This window comes from Camelina sativa, chromosome 5 (genome assembly GCF_000633955.1).
Source record: "Camelina sativa cultivar DH55 chromosome 5, Cs, whole genome shotgun sequence".
Classification (NCBI taxonomy): domain Eukaryota; kingdom Viridiplantae; phylum Streptophyta; class Magnoliopsida; order Brassicales; family Brassicaceae; genus Camelina; species Camelina sativa.
Window position 1 is genome coordinate 20,525,573 of NC_025689.1, and position 6,410 is coordinate 20,531,982.

The window sequence follows — 6,410 nt, forward strand, 5'->3', positions numbered from 1 at the left end:
TCTCTTGAGACTGTAGAAACCCGGACTCCATGTCAAAGATGTGAACGAAGTCTGCAGGCTCGGCCATGGCCAGAAACCGCCCTCCTGGTGTGAACTTCAGTCCTCTGATGGCTCCCATATTTCCTTTCAAGACAGCGAATGATTCTGATGGATTCCGAATGTCCCAGAGACGGCATGTCGTGTCTTGGTTTCCAGTTGCCAAGATTAGACCATTCGGGTGCCATGCAGATGCAAACGAGTAGTCTTTGTGGCCTTTGAGGCTTGAAATAACCTGCACCATGACCCCAAGTCCAGTTACAACACTTGAATGTAGATGAGAAGAAAAAAGAGGACAATGATAAGCTTTGAAGAAGTTCAACAGCTCAACTCTTAGCTATAGGTCTATACTGTTTCTAGCCTAGGACTGAATGTAGCAGCATTGAGCTTATTGTGAGCTAATAGAGAGCAGTTAGCAGATTATCCTGGCAGAATGTTTTGGGTGTGGATGTTCTAGGTTTTGGTTGGGGCATTTGGTTCAGAGTTGAGACTCTTACATCAACCAAACTCCCTGGTTTGGTGAATCGAATAACAAAAGTATTTTGTTTTAGCTTTTTGTTCTTATCATAAAGCCGTAGGATACTTACTTTTCCAGAATGGGAATCAGAGATCAAACATTCTGTACTGTCCCCGAGTACAGCAAGTAGCTTTCCATCTGGGCTAGCTGAGGTATTCTGCAAGAATAGTAGAGTGTTTCTAGTTAGAGAAATTTGGAAGCTAGAAAATTTAGCTGTTGGTGGAGAATAGCCTGGAACTCACATTGACAGACCAATCGAAAGCAAATTCACTGACACGTGTAAAGCTCTGAGCATCAAACACCCGAATTTTACAGTCATTATTTGCGGTTATAAGCCTTAGTGAGCCACTGCAGTAAAAAGAGAAGACAAGAAACTTCAGGTCGAGTTCAGGATGATACATAAAGCCTCTAGAAATCGCTAATAACTCTCTGGCCCTTTCATACCTTGGACTTCGGTATATATCGACTGTGTTTGTGATGGCATACTCTTCCGTTGATAATCTTGTGCAAAAAGCAACCCCAGGCTGATTTACACACTGGAGGAAGAGAAGAGCAATGCAAGTTAAAGGATATGGATTTGAGGATTATATTATCTACTCGACGAAAAGCAAAGACTATTCGAAGGAAATGTGAACCTTGCAGAGAAGCTCCCCATCAAACCCTCCTAACAGGATCAGATTTTCTTTGACTGTCATGCTGCTAACTTGCACCCTAGAGAGTGGCTCGGAAAACAATCCAGGTAGTTTCTATGAAAAGAATTTTAAAAAATCAAACTAGGAACTAAGATCAATCTGAAAAAACTATTTTTGCTATTTTCCTAGATTCCACACAGCTCTCACCTGAGTGGGGGTAACTGATCTGGCGACATTAACTACTTCTTTCCCTCTCTGGAGTAGAGATGACCAGTGCATGAGTGAATAATTTTGCATAAGATATACATCATGCTTTGATGTCGCCCATACCAAATTCCGAAGCTGTAAAAGGAAGAATATGAAAGGATCAACCAGTGCTATGTAAGCAGAAAACATGAAAACAAGCAGAAAACATGAAAACAAGATTTGCTTGTATATGAATATGAGGTAAGTTAAGTACCAGCCTTGATTACAAATTGACTTTCTGACTTTCTTTTTAATGGACTAGCGTTAGAAACTAAAATGAACAATGGTTTTTTACACAAAAAGAATACATCTATAACCAGATTGAGTCAAACGTCAACCCATATACATGATATGCATTTTTATGAAATGCGGCATGCAGGAACAGAAAAGTTAGTGAATGAAATGAGTAAAGCACCCAAAACTCCTTAAGTTTAACAAATTATATTCATGCAAAGTCGTATGATGTGGTTAAGAAACAAAACTCTATCTGGACACATGGTTACAGGGACTTCTTAAATGCGCAAACATTCTCTTATCATACCCATACCGTTATGCTGCCGGCTGCTCAGACATTACTCCCAACTGCATCAGAAATTGAAATTAGAGGAAAATAACCCTAAATGCCACAAATTATTGAGCAATATGTTTATAAACCATATTCAGATTAAAACAAACACACTGCGGATCTGCAACACAAGATGTGTAAAGTAGAGTGCAGCAATGATCGAGTATATGATTGTTCCAACCCTCACTTTATTTTATACTTGTACATTACAAAAATTTAAGCATGAGAACGTGCTTTAACACTTTAAAGTCCACCATACGAACCCGGCTCTAGTTTCACTATGTAGTTTTTGTTCTATATTGGCTAATAAAGTCACCCTGATGCAGCTCTAATATGATAAAACTTAACTTTAAAAGACTTTTCAAGACTTTTAGTATAGAAAAAGTAGAAATAAAACTATACAAGCATCCGTCGAGAGCTCTGCACAAAAACGGATTAAAGTGAATAGAAAACCTGAGTGCAAGCCTTCCATTTCTAAACAGTAAAGTTAAAAAAAAAAATCAAAGATAAAATGAAAAGAGGATAGTATCACCACGGATGCTGATAGTCATGAACTGTACTCAGACACCAATTTAGTCAACCTGAAGCACATTCTTAGACAAAAGTTATCTGCCCATAGATTATTATAACTCAGATAAACAATGCTACAACTTAAGAAAACCATTTTGCAACTTAAAGATGTACGGATGAGATGCAAAAAAACCTATGCCTTAATTACCTAAACGAAAACTGAACAAAAGGTTAATCCAATAATGATGCAAATGATATGCCTATGAACCTTTAAATTTGAAGAAAGATTCGTCTTTTATACATAGAGGGCCAACAAAATGCTGGTTATGAATCAGAAGATACAAAATCTCTACCTGAAAATGCACAATAGTAGATGCGACAAGCCTTGTATTGAATTGGAAATCGTAAAAGTTCTTTCCTTTTTCAACTTGCCGATGTTCCTGTCAATTGTAACATTTTCACACAGAATAAACTTGATGTATTCTATTCACTAATGAAGAAATCACATGAAGTAAAGTCAGTTCTATGTGTTGTTACACTAACCTTATCGAGCTTTTCCCGAGAACGCGGGGTTAAGATATTGACAAAGTTCTCATACTCTTTCAACCTAGTCTCACGAAACTCGTCTCTAGTGTACTTAAACCCTCCCCACTGAATCCCTTGAACGTCTTTCCCATTTCTTGCCTCTTGAGCTGATGTATCTGTCTCTGTCTTAGTCTGTCACATAAGAAAGTCTTAAGCTTTATCATTCTCTACCACAAAGACCAATAATTATACATCACAAAAGAAGTGCTTACGGTTTCAAAATCATCCTCAAAATCAGAATCAGACAACTCAGAATCAACAACCCTTGTTGTTTTTCCTATGGACTTGTCATCACTGTTGAATTGTTCCATTGACCTATCTACAAGTATAAACACTAGTTCTATCATTTAGATAAGCTTAAATCAACCATGCCCAAAACTTGAGAACACAAGAAGAGAAGTAAGGTGCAAGGAAAACGAGAAATTCTTACATCAGAAGGTGGATCGGCGATGAAGAAAGATCTTATTTAGATCATTCTCAGACAAGGTTCAGGTATTTTCGAGAAAGATGAAGACTTTAGAAGCTGAGAGAGAGAGAGAGAGAGAGAGAGAGCAACTGATTTTGGTAAAGAAAGGTCGAGAAGAAGCAGAGAAGGACCTGGAAAGGAAATTATCAAAGGCAATCAATTTGGGCCCCTATTTGCAAATGTATAAACTAGCAAAGAAAGGGAAAAACTGTTGGGCTTACGGTTTGGCCGACCATCTTGCTTGTAATTAATAGCGTTTTGCATTGTACAGTCTGTACTACTCACTCGGTTCTAATTTAGTTGTCATTCTAGCATTTAATTTTTGTTTCATATTAGTTATCATTTTAGATTTTCAATGCAGATGTTTAATGAATATTCCAATCTTATCTATGCTGTTTTAAAGTTTCAATCAATGAAAAAATTATAAAATATATTAATGAAAGACAAAACATAAAATTTAATAGTTTCCTTAATTTGTGTGTAAAAACCTTAAACGATAGTTAAACTAGAACGGAGGGAGTACTATTTTTGCAATTTAAATCTGTTTTGGAAAGTTTGGGCATTCAATATCATGCATTAAATCAATCTCTATTTATTTTTATGGTCATATACTCCATTTGTCCCTGATAAATTGATGTTTCAACACTATCACACATATTAAGAAAAGTTTAAATTTTATTTGTAAATTAATTTATAATTACTTAGTAGATAGAGAAACCATAAACTAATAGACTAATAGACAAATGACATGTGTCAAAAAAGCATAAAGTAGTATAATTGTTTTAGTTTTTACTCTACAACATCAATTTTTGAGGGACGAAAATAAATCCTAAAACATCAATCTATCAGGGACAGAGGAAAATATTTGATAATAATCGATGCCCTTATTTTTGTTGGCCTCCGTATGTTTTTCCGCCACATCCCATTTTGCATATAGGCCTAAGAACAAATTACATAAAATCAGGATAATAAATGCAATATAAATGATATCCTTAATTGCAATATAAATGACATCCTTATTTGTAGCTCAAAGGCAAATTATTAGAAGACATGATTTAACTTACCTTAAAAACCACCGCTTTGTATACACCTTCCTTTACTATCAATGTCTTCCTTATTACTACTATTAAGACTCATGTTTAATGTGAACAAAATCATCCATTTAAAAAACGGCTCAATTAAATTAGACATCGATCTTCTACTTGGTCACCAAGGATTACATTAACTACTACCTTTTATCACAATACTCTAACACCAGTATATATAATTCTACTTGCTATCATGTCACCTCACATCTTACCACAACAAAATCGCATAGATCTTACAACAAAACCTTCTTCGTGTATATAATGGCAGCTCTTTAATCAATCTTCTACTTGGCTCAATTAGTTAGATTTTTTTTTTCTTTTTTTCTATGTAGGTGGAATATGAAATGAAGAACAAAACTGGAATGAAGGTCAAAGTCTGTTTCTTTGTCTTTTTCTCAACTTCATTTCTTTTTTGTTTCTTCTTAAAATTTTGCAAGTCCAGTTAAATCCAGCAAGTAAAATATGATCCAATAGTAGAGGAAACAATGGCCCAAACAAAGTCATTCCAACAATAACTTAAAAAGGTATTATTCTAATATAATAACGTTTTTAATCCTTTTTCTGGGTCAAAAAAATATATACATAGTTTTAAACTTAAAAATTATACTTATGTTTTAAGTAAAAATTGATTACTAGATGGACAGAAATTAGGTACAAAATTTTGTATATTATTAGATTAATATATACATAAAATAACATAATATCAATCATTTATACACATATTATTAATTCTCATTCATGGTGAAAGATATATAAATTTTGAATATAATTAGACAAAAACTAAGACACAAATTATATTTTAATAGTATATAGATTATATTTATAAAAAAAATCAAAATTTGTCACGCGGTGTACCTCGGATCCTGATCTAGTCTACTCTTAACTTTTTAGAGATTGTTACAAAATCAAACAATTGAAATATATTATAATTTGTGTTAAAATATAAATTCCATGCTATTTCACAACTATGAATTTTAATTTTAGTTATATTTTATAAAATATATTATTGTTAATATTTGTAAATGGCTCTTAAATAAATGAAGTTCTGTATTTGTTTTTTGAACAATGCCTTCAGATCTCAAAGTAGTCTTTTCTCATGGATAAATGCATGGTAGCATAGGCAAAAACTGGAATTAATTTTAAGAAAGTTAATCACTACATAAATACAGAAGTCCCAATGTCCCATAAAAAACCATGACTGTTGTGTATAAGAAGATGTTCCAAAACATTTATCTATATATACATTTTTTAAGTACATTTTGTGTTCTACCCTTTGAAACAATCCGACCCGTTTTTTCAATAAATATAATATATAATTAAGCATCACATACTACTTAATTAAACCATCCTAAACCACAACTCATCATTAAACCAGCAATAACTATCATGCACAGCGGAAACATATCAATAATACAATACAAAGATATTTTCAATACAATAACATTCATAACCATTCTATCCAACAACCTAACATAACTCTAACCAATGTTCCAACATAAACAATATATCCAACAACACACAAACGAGACCCTAGATCATCCTCCTCCTGATCACCATGATCCCACGTCACATACCTGCACACTACAAACAACAACTGAGATGTGTAAGTAGTATCACAAATACTTAGTGAGGCAATCCTCCCATCTACTAGGCTATACACACAAGCAACTGAGAAACCAATGTTTAACAATTAACAACCAAACACAAACAAACCAGGAAAGCAAACATTAGCCGCTGCTGAACAGATTGGTGTCGACCGACACTA

General features: G+C 34.1%; 1 protein-coding gene across 1 annotated transcript in view; it reads right to left on the reverse strand.

Annotated features, from left to right (window-relative positions):
- The window catches only part of LOC104789432 (uncharacterized WD repeat-containing protein C2A9.03-like), a 5,706-nt gene extending 1,997 nt beyond the window's left edge, over positions 1–3,709 (reverse strand). The window contains exons 1-10 of the mRNA XM_010515130.2: positions 3,522–3,709; positions 3,304–3,410; positions 3,050–3,223; positions 2,860–2,946; positions 1,393–1,527; positions 1,189–1,299; positions 998–1,089; positions 796–901; positions 624–710; positions 2–271 (exon numbers count right to left, since the gene is read on the reverse strand). Coding sequence (XP_010513432.2) covers positions 2–271; positions 624–710; positions 796–901; positions 998–1,089; positions 1,189–1,299; positions 1,393–1,527; positions 2,860–2,946; positions 3,050–3,223; positions 3,304–3,402 — 1,161 coding nt within the window. The 5' untranslated portion in view covers positions 3,403–3,410; positions 3,522–3,709. The remainder of the gene's footprint in view (position 1; positions 272–623; positions 711–795; positions 902–997; positions 1,090–1,188; positions 1,300–1,392; positions 1,528–2,859; positions 2,947–3,049; positions 3,224–3,303; positions 3,411–3,521) is intronic.